An 11,919-nucleotide genomic window follows, 5' to 3' on the forward strand; every position below is an offset into this window, starting at 1 on the left:
ACCCCGTCTTACCTCGAGACCCCGTCATGCCCCCCATTCCCCTACTGCGTTGGTTATAATTTATTTTAATTGTTTTAAAGCTTAAAAGTGAGTTTATGGTACAAACTAATTACTCTCAAAAAATATCAAACATTAGTTCAATGGTTATATGTTAATCAAAGATTAAAAATGTTTTTTTTTGTAATTTTTAGCGCGAAAGTAGGCTAGATACAGAGGCGCCTCTAAAATGTTCACTCGAAGCGACTGACACGCTTTAAATTCGCGCGAGTTGTGTATGTGGACGGGTTATGATTTATGATACATAATTGTATTTATTAACTACTCTACGTCGCGCGGCGGTCGTCGCTTCGAGTGAAAATTTTAGCTACGGTACTGTATTAGTCTACTTTCGCGCGTGTAAATTACAAAAAAAATATTTATAATCTTTAATTAAAATATAACCATTAAACTAATAATCGATATTTTTTGTAAGTAATTAGCTTGTACTTTAAACTCACTTTTACGCTTTGAAAGAATTTAAAAAAATTATAAACAACGTAGTAATCGTATGTTTACTTTGCTGTTTCATAACTATTTTGCAAATGGTTGCAAAAAAGTTTTAAACATTCATTTTCAAGATCTTTGAAATACGCATTTTACCTATTTTTTAAAATTATAATATAATAAAAACTTTCTGAGAAACGTTAATTTATTTATAACTATTTTTTTAAACATTTAAAGATTATTCAAAAAAATTAAAAATTTATATTTTGTCTACAAAATATTAAATAGGCATCTCATCTTTATAAGTTTTCAAAGTTTGATCAGTGTATCATAATTATTTTGGTTATTATTGCGACCGTAAATTATTAATTAACAATTGAATTGTTGCTAAAACATTCGTTTAATTTTTACCGGCTTCTGGAACTAAGTATAATCTATACCAAGAAAGCTTTTATGTTACCGAGTTATTTAATTATTGGTAGATAATTACTTATCTAAAACTTTATTTGAAATTTAAAGATTTTGTTGGGAAAACCCGCATTTTCCGAGTAAAATTTTCGTCGGAGCAGATCGGGAAAAACATGTCTTTATGCAGAATTTAATTTCGGTGAATTTATATTAGGATGTTTTTGGTGTAAAGTTAAAATGTTCGGAGTTATGGAGCAAAAATTGAAAAAAACACGATTTGGGGGCGCCATTTTGTTAATAAAAAAATTAGCACATTATCTGCGGACTTTGCATACCTATATTATTAATATATATAATCATAAGCTTCGATTCCAGCAATAAAATTGCTGGCAAATAACTTTTCCCAAAAATGGCCTATTCTCCGATAATCAGCCCAGACTATAAATCCAATTTGTAGTTCGTTATACTATATATACTACATCCTGCATAACGTTTGTTATGATTGATAAATACCATTTTCTCAAGCATCTTAAATAAACTGAATTGTAGTTAAAGTAAGCAAAATGCAGACGAAAGCTTTAGAAGATTTAGCTCTTATCTTTTTGTAAATTTCCATAATTAATCAGTAGTAAAAATGACATTTTAGAATATCATTATATTAAAATGCCAAGATAAGATATTAGGTGCAAGTATATTTTTGCAAACTATATTTAATGAAAGCCCATGTGTATTTTGGATTTACAATGTTAAAACAGAAGCAAATAAAATTCAAGAGACTTCTAAAATTATCGTATAAATATCTAAGATTGTCGTTTAAATACCTATACTAGTAGTTAGAACCAGGTCTAGATAAATAATAATTTAAAACAAAATGGAGCAACGGTCTGAAGTGGTTTATAAAAGTGTTTGTGAGAATGTAGAAGGGAAACTTCTATTGAAGAAAGAAGATGGACCACAAAGAAGAAATAGAACCTTTTTGTATCTTTCAGCAGTCATAGGTAATATAGATTTATATTTTTTATTTCCATATGTATCTATACATGTTAAATCGTGATAATTTATCAATAAATTGAATCACTCATAATCTTCCATAAGTGTCTTTCATCAGGTCTTTCTCTTACGCATCTTCCAGAAACTTGCACCTCAGCGATGCTTCGTATTAGGTGACTTTAATCTACACTGTCATTTTGGCATCAATTGGTGTAATGCCTAGGCTCCCCTAGTATACTCAGTCTTAACTTTATCATTTTTTCTCACTCCACTCATCCATCAAAGCATTCTCATTTCCACCACATGAATCCTCTGTTCTTATTTCTTTTTAACTGTCCAACATTCAGATCTGTGCATCCTAGAGTTCTTCTTTCAGCTTCATTATATTTTTTTGTCAGACCACGCACCTCTAGCTTCATTCTACTGACTTCATCCATCCAACCATAATCCTATTGCTTGCACATCTCCATATATTTCTCCATTACTCTTTAATACCGATCCTAGACACTTAAAACTATTACTTTTCACAATTATTTCACCATCCAAATTGATCATTTTATTTCTAGTAACTCCATCTTTAAATAAACATTCCACACACACACACATATTCGTACAACCCCAGCCTCGGGGAACATGTATGTTCCAATGGAACAGTGGGACCCACATGTACGAAGATCAAACCGATCACACTCCGTCATGTAGTGGTACCTATCTGACCCCCCAAGCTATACCACCAACCCTCCCCATGGAAGGACATACCGAATGGGGAGGCTTTGTACTTAACGTTATGGGACATCTTCTGTATTACTTGATGTGGTTAAGCCACCTGATTTTAGGGGTAGCTAGAAGAGCTTTTCTCCCTATTAATGACTTAGTTAATTTATTACTTGACTATGGACTTGTGTTCTAAAAAAGTGTGTTTCGGGCATCAAGGCACCGACCTAAATCGGTGTCTCGCTGTACTGACCTTGTGTGGTAGGTCACTCAGCCGCCGAACTGTAAAAATAAATTTTGTACTCCTCGACGGCTGAGCGCCCGAAAGGTGTGGCCATCAAGCCCACGGCTGTCGTTACGTGACCTCGATGCTCAACTTCCGCGACTATGGTCCATTTGACCTACCTGAAAGGTACTTAGTTCCTGAAGGGCGACGTCTGTGTATACAGTTAAAGTATTTGTTTGTTGCCTGATCTAAGTTATATCATATTGGTGATGTCAGACGCCTGTAACGAAAGGTTATTACTTTCGACTGTCACGTGGCTATATTAATTCTTCATTCTTAAGGGTTTTCTCTTAATCCAACTAACTGCTGTCTGGGCCGTCTATGTACCGTTCTGTGATTTTCGTCATAGTAAGTCATTTCTCTTAATAATCTGCTAGGATGGTTCCTAATAATGTTAAATATTTCGTGTGCTCTTTCGTCTATCATTCTCAGGACTCTCATTTGTTGTGTATGTCCAAATACGCATCTTAATGAGAAATATCCAGGTATATTCAGAGCTTCCCTGATCATGTGGATTTGGATGGTTTGTATTTTTCTTGCTGTTTTGCACGTGTGCAAGTTGAAGCTGAGGCGTATGTTAGTGTTGGCAAAACTATACAATTTGCCATACTAATCTTTGTCTTAAATCTCAGTTTACTCTTTCGATCTATTAGCGACGAGAGTTGACTCCTAAGGGCTTTAGCTTTGTTGACCGTTTGTTTCAATTGTTCTCTAAAGGTCAGCCTTTTGTCCAACATTACGCCTAGGTATTTGGCTTGATTTGACCATTCAATTTGGGTATCAAATAGGGATAGTACCTTATTTGGTCTGTCTCTTCTTTTTGCTGCATGATGGCCTATGTTTTGTCAGGGTTGACAGCTATTTCCACTGCACACACCATTCATTGAGTTTGGCTCAGTTGGGGTGTCAGCCGTATAGATGGTATATAAATATGGCGATAATACCGCCCCCTGTGGCACACCAGCCTCCATAGTTCAAACTTTGGACAGGGTTGGCCCTATTTGAACTCTCATTGACATAGATATAACTGCTGTCGTTTGACGTAAGCACCTTTTTAATTGACATTTAGAGAGAGAGCGATTCCCATTTCGTCACGCTTTCCTATCCTGTTCAAGGTTCCTACAAGTATAAAATATACTACTACTAGTCTAAGAGCTGGGAGCAGATTTTGTGCGTGATAAGTAATATGAAAAAACTATGCGGGGATATGTTGAATTAGTTGTGTACATGACTTTCCCCAACGGGCGGAAACCATAGTGTGTGACAAGGGTAGTTATAAGGGTCAAAGTCGCGATTTTCATTATTTTCTTTTGTGACGCTCATGATCGAGATAGTGCACCAAAATTTGGGAATAAGTAGACCATGACATAACTAAGTAAAATCCAAAGAGCCGGAAACCAGAGTGGTGGACGAAGGTAGGTATAAGGGGTAAAAGTCGCGCTTTTATTTTTTTTGTGACGCTCATGATAGAAATAGTACCTACACCAAAATTTGGAAATAAGTAGGTCATGACGTAACTGAGTAAAATCTCCAGCGGCGAAACGCTGCTTGGGGTACAAAGGGGTGGTAGGCAGGAGATAGTATAAAAATATAAGGGGGTTTTGCCGTTCGTGATCGAGATAGTGCACCAAAATTTGGGAATAAGTAGATCATGACATAACTAAGTAAAATCTCCAGGGGCGTAATGCTGCATGGGGGACAAATGTTGTGCTGCGTCCCAAAAAAAATAATACAAATTGCGACTTTGACCCCTTAAAACTACCCTCATCAATAACTCTGGTTTCCGGCTCTGGGGATTTTACTTAGTTACGTCATGTTCTACTTATTCCCAAATTTTAGTTCACTATCTCGATCACGAACGTCACAAAAAATCCCTTATAATTTTTAAATTCACCCCTGCCACCACCCCTTTGTGGGTCACGCAGCGTTCCGCCCCTGGATATTTTACTTAGTTACGTCATGACCTATGTACCTGTTTCCAAATTTTGGTGCACTTGTGATCATGAGCGTCACAAAAAAATATTAAAAACCGCGATTTTGACTCCTTATAATTACCCTCGTCCCCCACTCTGGTTTCCGGCCGTTGGGGACAGTAATGCACACAACTAATTCAACATATCCCCGTATAGTTTTTCCATATTACTTATCACGCACAAAATCCGTTCCCAGCTCTTAGACTATTAGATAAATACGATATATTTATAGTATTTGTAATTTATTTATCTTTGTTTTTCAGCTAATTTATTTATGTTCAGCGTATCGAGTCTATTCAGTTGGTCTTCATCAGCAATAGAAAAATTAACCGCAAATAGTTCAGATATCAATCCATTGGGAGAACCAATAACAGCAGTACAAGAATCATGGATAGCCTCTTTACTGCCACTAGGAGCAGCAATTGGTCCGCTTCTTTCTGGAAAGCTCTGCGACACAATAGGAAGAAAGAAGACTTTATTAGTAATGGCAGTCCCAAACGTCATTTGTTTGTTAACAATATGTTATGCAAGAATCATTACCATTTTTTATATATGCAGGTTTATAAATGGTCTAGTCACAGGAATGGCATTCGCTATTACACCAGTGTATCTTTCAGAAATCTCGGAAGTGAGCAACAGAGGAGCCATCTCAACCTTGCAGGGGATCTTCATGAACGCAGGGGTCTTGTTTAGTTTTTTGTTAGGACCGCTCTGTTCGCTTAAGCTTCTAACGTTTTTGTGTGCCTTACCTTCAATTTTGTTTATTATTTTATTTGGTATATTCATTCCAGAAACTCCAGTATTCCTAGTATCTGTGCATAAGGAAGATGAGGCAAAGGAAGCTCTAAAAAAATTGAGAATGACAAAAGACGTTAATGGTGAGTTTAAAGCGATATTAGCGTCATTTGAAGCTTCAAATCAAAAAGAACAAGGTGCTTTAGATGTATTTAAAGATGCTGGATCGAGAAAAGCTCTGATTATAACCATAGGATTAATGTTTACTAGTCAATGTTCTGGAGTTAATCCAGTTGTAAGTTACCTTGACACGATTTTTAAAGCGTCTGGTTCTACCCTACCACTCTACTTTTTAACAAATACAGTGGGAGTTATACAAATTGTCGGAAATTGCATTTCGGTAGCATTAATAGAGAAATTAGGAAGAAAAATTCTAATTTTGACATCGGCAGTAGGTCTTTTACTTACCGAAATTACACTGGCAGTTTACTTTTACCTCAAAGATGTTCAACAATACAATATGGATGGTATATCTTGGTTACCAGTCACTAGCACAATTGCCTTCATCTTTTTTATAAGCTTAGGAGTATCTCCACTACCATTTACCGTTATGGGAGAGATCTTCCCTCATAGTACCAAAGCTTTTGGATCAGCTCTCGTTTGCTGTTCCTGTTTCGTTTTCTCTTTTGCTGTCACCTTTCTATTTAGGGTATTTATGAATTTGTACGGTCTTTCTTTCTGTTTCTCTTTGACCACTTGTTTTGTGTTTTGTGGTATGGTCTTCATTTACTTTATGCTCCCCGAAACGAAAGGAAAGAGTGAAAGTGAAATTCAACAAATGTTAATAAAGTAAATATTAAATTATGTGAAAGTATCTGTATTATGTAGATTAATATACAATATTTTCAAAATAATCGGTACTTGCACCAAAAACATAAATATGAAGACGATGAATAGGTTGCCTATATGAGTCCATAGTCAATGAAATAAAAATAGACTTACTCAAAATAACTTTTGTTTACCCCAGACGACCGGTTTCGCTTTCTACATTATGCAAAGCATCATCAGGTCTCGGTACAATAACCTTAAATACTAAAATCGTAGCAGCCAAGATGGCCGAGATATTTTAATTTGCGCTCTTTAATGCAACACCACATCTCGAAGGCCTCGAGCATTAGCATATTATGTCTAATCTTGTTTAAGGGAGTTTAGAGAAAGTATTAGTAATCACAAACTTTTCTTATACTTCAAATTCGCCCAATTTGGCGAATTCCTCACTCATTTACTTCTCCAAGATCAAACTGTCCTATGAATTCTCCCGTTATCTCCTACCAATCTTGGTATTTAGATCACCCATTTTTTTTCTTGAAGCCGTCCGTGCATTCACTCCGGTGGCACTGCAGCTTTTCAGCTTATTGTGCTTTCTTCCATTTGTTCTCATGACACCCAATCCAATATAGCAGTGCCCTTCACTAGCCTGTAAAGGTCCATTGGGTTAGTGCCATATACTGTCGGACTTGGTTTGCAGTCTCCATATATTGCTTGTCTCTTACGGTCCAGAGTCTCGCAATCGCACAATAAATGTCTGACTGTCTCGGTCTCTCTATTGCATAGTCTGCAGCTGAGTATTCTTACAGCTGCAGCAGTATTCTTTGTGCTGTCTTCGTATCCAGCCTCTTAACCGGTCTCTGATTGTGCTTTTGGGCACTCCCAGTGCCGGTTCTGGACAGAAGTATCTTGTTGCTGATCCTGGTCTAGCAAGTTCTTCAGCTTTCTCATTACAAGCGATCCCTTGATGTCCAGGCACCCAAATGTGTTTTACCTCATTATGTTCCGCCAGGGTGTCAAGTTCTTCGCGGCATTCCCATACAAGCCTTGAGGTTATCCTTGGGTTCTTTAAAGCCCTCAAGGCCGCTTGACTGTCTGAACAAATATTGATTCTCTTATTAGTATAAGTCCTCAATCTGTTTATCCGTGCACAGTGCAGGATTGCATATACCTCCGCCTCAAATACAGAGGTATATTCTCCTAGTGGGATGGAACCGTTATAGTTCCTATCCTCACTATATACTCCTGTAGATCACCCATAATCAAAGTTAAATCTTTTTGATGATGCTTTTAAGCTGTTGGATAATTCATTATACTTAGATTTATGTCATGTGGTTATCAGCTGTAGGTGAATATACTTGGATAGGTAATGTTAGTTGGATTTGGGTAAATATGACATTTAAGAGGATTTACTGAATTAATTTTATACCTACTTCATATAGGGCTTTTCATCGACTGTCAATTGTTTCGAGCTTCTGTCATGTGTCACATAATATTAATATATCTACGTCATACGTCTTTGGTTTTTATTATTGTAGATACCAATAACGTATGACGTAGATATATTAATATTATGTGACACATGACAGAAGCTCGAAAGAAATGACTGAATGAAAAGCCCTATTCGTGTCTTACATTTTTGATGATCACTAATTTCACATTGTTCAGAGTTTCGTCCATCGTTCATCCCATCTCGTTTATTTTCGTTATGTCTTGTCGTGTTAGTCTATCCAGTCTATGTTTATCTGACTGATAGCTACAGAGTTACTATGTTTCAAAATCTTTATACTGAAATCCTTTGAGTCTCAAACAATGTTTTGACGGTTTTTAGGCAAAATTTACAACTGTGTCATCGGCGTATGCGCTGATTGGCAAGCATTTATATTAAATATAATCGGTTCTGTTAGTTTTATAATGGCTGATGTAAGAATAAAATAAACATTAAATAACATGGTTTACTATTTAATATTTTATAATTTACTATTTTATGGTAGGGGAGCCCAAGTGGGGATTTTTGTAGGTACTCGAGCGCGTCAGATTATCACATGGGGAGAAACCTTGTACCCTCTAAATGTACCTCTACCATATATTGGCTCATAATACAGGGGAGTTCATTAAGGGGGCCTCGAAAAAAAATCCATCCTTAGAAAAACTCGTATTTGTCAGATTACGATAAGGTAAGTTAAGTACATGCAAAACAGTGTATATTTCAAAAATCTGACGATTTAAGCGGGGCATAAGGAAATATGTGAGGCACAAAGTTTCACAAAAATGCGAATATTTCGCGAAATGAACGTCAGATCGAAAAACTAAAAAATACGTGTTCAATATTTTTGAAAAATCTATCGAATTCGAAGATATATCGAACTTTGATACGAGAATTATAAAAAAATGCATTGAAATCCAGATCCCGTAATTTTTTGAGCATTATACAGTGAGTGTGAGTACAATGGCATACATATTTTTTGTAATTCCATCTTCAATTTAGCCTGCACTTCTCGTAGGTAGACTATTATCGATAAGGTAGAGTTGTCACTATTTTGGGTTGCGCCCATGCGGGTCGCCCATGTTTCCCCAACTGTCATCAATACGACTAACTTCACGCGTAACTTTGATACGAGAATTATAAAAAAAAATATGCATTGAAATCCAGATCCCGTCATTTTTTGAGCGTTATAAAGTGAGTACAAAGACATACATATTTAAAAACCAATACAGAAGTAAAAACTTCGAGATGTATTCTGGTATAAAATCGTTTATTTAAAACTATAAAATGTCATCGATTGCAGAACGTTTTCGTTCTAAACAGAACATCTTCAGTGCCTAGAATGAAGTATTTCCACGTTAGTTTAAAGCAAAAGGTTAAAAATGTGACTGTTAAAATGAAAAATGTGGGAATACTTACATCCTGCCGAGTATTTTGAAACTAGCACACTGTAAATAGTGTTAACATCATCATATGGTTTACATAATGTAATATGTTAAAATGTTATGACTACAAGTCGATGTTAATGGATAAAGTGGAACACATGCTAAAAGGGTGCCATGGTTCCCTGCTCGAAGATGCTAGGTACTTGCCAATTCAATGGGCACAGACCAACTGAGAAATTATGAAGTGGATATACAATTTGACAAGGGTGACATGACATGACAAGATAAAGCCAATTTTTGGTTAAAGTTTCATTTGATTTTGGATTTTTTAATAAAATGCGAAGGTTTGTCTGCAAAAATAATTTAAATTATTTGAATAATAAAATCTACTGTAAAGTTTAAATTAGCAACTCTCTATTCCAGAATAACTTATAGATTCATTAAATTTAATGCAGATATATTACGTGGTTTAAGTTGTGACGTCATCGGATGTGAAATGACGAGATGAAAGTTGAGTTTTGTTGAAACAAGGAAATACACTACATAATAAAAGATAATTAGACTTGCGTGGAAAAACAAAGCTAAACAAGCCGAAAAAACCAGAATTTAAGAGTATTTTTATGTGATGAAATGTTGGTTGCCTAACAAGGCAAGCAGGCAACAGGTTGAAGGTAAACGGTAGAATATTGCGAGAAAACAGTATATATACAAAAGGTGGCTATTTATTGTGTTAAATTTATTATTATACTATTGTAATGAATAATTATGTCTGTTAAAAGTTGGAAAATAGTTGTTAACAAAATTAAATAACTAAAGATTACTGTTAGTGAGGTAGATATATGTGTGAAGGATATGATTGTATATAGTATTGTGAAATGAATGAAAGTATGTAATAATATAATAAAATTAAACTATGTGACAAAGTCTAATTCATCTTTATGTAGTTTTGAAAGGACTGAATGAATTGGAAGTAATGTATCTTGATAGTCTACCAACGTAGAATAGTGAATAAAATAATTAGAATGAGAGCTACCAATATAGGTCAAATTGTGGGTTGGTGTCAGTATGTAAAGAAGAATCTAAATTGAATGAGTATATGAAATAGAAAAGTATGAGATTGATTTCTATTGGTGATAGTGGAGTGAACAGACTGAACTAAATGAAATATATTTAAGTGCAGAACTTTATGAACGTATGTGATTGCAACTGAAATCAAACAAATGAAAAATGTGAAAAAATTTATTTTAAATTGGGATAAATGGATATTGGAAGTTGCCTGATATGAATGGAAATGAAAAGATAGATGAAAAAAGAAGAATAGTGAATGCAATAAAACTTAAATGTTATAGTCTGAAAGAAGTTTGACTGAATGGGTCGTAATGGATATAGGTGTGCAGTATCCTATTGTTAAAGTAAAGTCTAAGAATCTAAAAAGAAAGAAGTGACAGAATGTTACTAAGTAAGGAAAGTGATATATATGACAGACCAAAGTGATTGGATGTATGGTGTTTTTTATTATTGTAAGCGAAGATGAGAGAAAATGAGTAAGTAACATAACAGGCAACAGGATAAGTGAGTGTGAAGACATACATATTTCTTTCTTTGTAATTACAGCTTCAATTTACCGTACACTTCTCTCTGCCGATAAGGTAGAGTCGTGTTGGGGAAACCTGACCTGCCCGCCCATGCCGGACTTTGGGCTTAGTTTACAGCCACTAGAGTGAAGTTTGCACTTCGATCTTATAGGGGGACATTGGCAGAGGAATATTGATTGAAAATTGAATTAATTAAAAAAAAACAGTTTTTTTATATTTTGGCGCTTAGATCACTTAGATCGGCAGCTATCAGACAAATGAAGGATGGAAAGGTACCGGGACTTGCTGAAAATACGAAGAACAAATTGCGTCCAATCAGTTTGGATTTGTGAACGCAGTTGGTACGAGGGAGGCTTTATTTAGCGTGCAGGTGTTGTTTCAGAAATGTAGATATGTCAGCTGTGATGTTTTGGCATGCTTGATTGACTACAAAAAGGCTTTCAATAGAGTCAGGCATGAACAAATGATGGAAATGCTGAAGAGAACAGGGATTGACGGAAGAGACCTGAAAATAATAACTAATCTGTATTGAAATCAATCAGCAGTGATAGATAAAAAATATATAGATCAGGTCAAAAATCTTAAGGGGAGTGAGACAGGGTTGCATAATTTCACCGCTAATATTCAATATCTGTACTCAGAGCACATTTTTGAAGAGTCTCTAAACGCTATTGATGAAGCCGATGGAAATATAATGAAAAGTTTAGCAACAATTGAATTGTTATTTGAAAATTTACGGTCGCTATAATAACCAAAATAAATATGATACATAAGAATAAATATGAATTTTATATAAAAAGACACTGTACCTATCTAATGCACTTTAAAGAATTGCAATTAGACTATTTAAGCGGCCTCAGGAATATTTTAAAATTATAATTTTATAGCTTATAAACAAATAGAATATCTCGGGAAAGATTAAATTAAATTAAATCATTAAACCGGTATTGGAAAAAAAGCGACAGGATGCTTCTTTTAAAAGAAAAAACGTTTAATTGTGATGAGTGGTTCCTAAGATACAACCGGTCAAAGTTGA

General features: G+C 35.2%; 1 protein-coding gene across 1 annotated transcript; it reads left to right on the forward strand.

Moving 5' to 3' along the window:
* Positions 1 to 1,599: 1,599 nt before the first annotated feature.
* Positions 1,600 to 8,378, forward strand: LOC114342141 (facilitated trehalose transporter Tret1). The gene is made up of 2 exons (XM_028292927.2): positions 1,600 to 1,889; positions 5,118 to 8,378. The coding sequence occupies exons 1-2, from the start codon at positions 1,763 to 1,765 to the stop codon at positions 6,440 to 6,442; spliced, it is 1,452 nt and encodes a 483-aa protein (XP_028148728.1). The 5' UTR covers positions 1,600 to 1,762; the 3' UTR covers positions 6,443 to 8,378.
* The last annotated feature ends 3,541 nt before the right edge of the window (positions 8,379 to 11,919 follow it).

The sequence above is a fragment of the Diabrotica virgifera genome, chromosome 8 (genome assembly GCF_917563875.1).
Source record: "Diabrotica virgifera virgifera chromosome 8, PGI_DIABVI_V3a".
Taxonomy (NCBI): domain Eukaryota; kingdom Metazoa; phylum Arthropoda; class Insecta; order Coleoptera; family Chrysomelidae; genus Diabrotica; species Diabrotica virgifera.